Source organism: Octopus bimaculoides, chromosome 23 (assembly GCF_001194135.2).
Source record: "Octopus bimaculoides isolate UCB-OBI-ISO-001 chromosome 23, ASM119413v2, whole genome shotgun sequence".
NCBI lineage: Eukaryota > Metazoa > Mollusca > Cephalopoda > Octopoda > Octopodidae > Octopus > Octopus bimaculoides.
In genome coordinates this window covers 31970417-31971989 of record NC_069003.1, presented here as the reverse complement: position 1 = coordinate 31971989, position 1573 = coordinate 31970417, and the positions used below count along the sequence as shown (strand labels likewise).

The window sequence follows — 1573 nt, the reverse complement described above, 5'->3', positions numbered from 1 at the left end:
GGTCGCTTTTGCCGATTTGCCGAACCGCTAAGTTACGGGGACGTAAACACACCAATACCGGCTGTAAGCGGTGATGGGGGACAAACGTTTCCGTCTACCAAATCCATTCACAAGGTTTCGGTTAGTCCAAGGTAACAGTAGAAGACTGTCTTCGAAGGTGTCACGCAGTGCGACTGAACACGGGATCATAGGATTGGGGAGCAAACTTCTTGTCAAACAGTCACGCCTGCGGCTATTAGAGAGAGAGAGGGGGAGAGAGAGAGGGGGAGAGAGAGAGGGAGAGAATTTCTTACATAGACATACTGTAAGAATAACATTTATTTACATGAAAGAAAATTACCGGAGAACTTTCATCTAATTCTTCCAAATCTTTTAAAACTGTATTGAAACCATTTGTGGGGAATTTATAAGAGTAGCAATCTTAACTGTACATTCGAAAGGTGTAAACACCTGGTGTTTTACTCAATGGACAGCCTATCTCCAAGTACAGGAATTCACTCCCTGTCTTTTTTTTTTCAAGGACATTAACAAAAGTGTATTGAAATAGCTTCGACCAGGGACAAACCGAGAGTATTCACTACCATAGACAAATATTAAACAAACACAAACCAATGACGAAACCCGTATATTGCCGCTTGACCTGCTAGAAATAGCAGCCGAATTTTTTCAAATTACTCCTTACAGCTTCAAGTAAAGAAAAGACACATATCACTTAAAAAGACAGGAATGCCTTTGATTATGGGCCTGCACGATCAGGGCTGGCCTCGATCAAAACAACAATATTGAATACACCGGACAATTATAGTAAGCACACAATTTGACGTACAAATACGATTGGAGAAACATCCTTACACCCAATGACAAATATGCATGCAGATGCATGGCTATTTTAGCAGCACTATAAACTGATCGGAAAAATCAATGCATCGGGCCTATAGTATTTATTTATCGACAGCGATCTACATATATCAGGATCGGGCCTCGAGAAGTCGTTAGGCCCACGGACAACTACCTAATATATCCACGCCTCAAGAAAGCACTGTGCACGTGTGTAGTACCTTGCTGATGTCGTCTAAATTCCAATGAAACTAGATCAGAAACAACACTCTTGTTTCTGAACTAGAGACTGGCTCTGAGGGCAGAGATTTGAAAAATTAAAACCGGAAACATATATAATTGATCAGCAAGTACATGCAAGGCAACGTAAATAATAATTAAAAAAAAGTATAAATAAACATCATCACAAATTGCTATACTTTGTCTTATAAGATGCATAAGCAATACCTTTATGCATGTGACCAGGAAACCACTTGGCAACATTTTTGTTTGCTAATGTAAAAGACTTTCGGAAGAGATGTCCATGTTTGACAATTTTTTCTGCCATTATTCTGTTGGAAACTCGAGCACACGCTTCAATTAATCAACCATGGGAGCTGACATGTTATTTAAACCCCGTATGTCTGACAGTTGCTATATAATTAATACTGGAGAGACGAAACGAAACGAAATGTACTTGCATGTACATATATATGCATATACTCATTTATTATTTGTATTATATATATATATATAT

The 1573-nt window shown here is 38.7% G+C and overlaps 1 protein-coding gene across 1 annotated transcript in view; it reads right to left on the bottom strand.

The window, feature by feature from the left end:
• Positions 1–1487, bottom strand: part of LOC106873742 (mitochondrial ribosome-associated GTPase 1) — a 12111-nt gene extending 10624 nt beyond the window's left edge. Inside the window, exon 1 of the mRNA XM_014921237.2 lies at positions 1285–1487. Coding sequence (XP_014776723.1) covers positions 1285–1384 — 100 coding nt within the window. The 5' untranslated portion in view covers positions 1385–1487. The remainder of the gene's footprint in view (positions 1–1284) is intronic.
• Between the last annotated feature and the right edge of the window lie 86 nt (positions 1488–1573).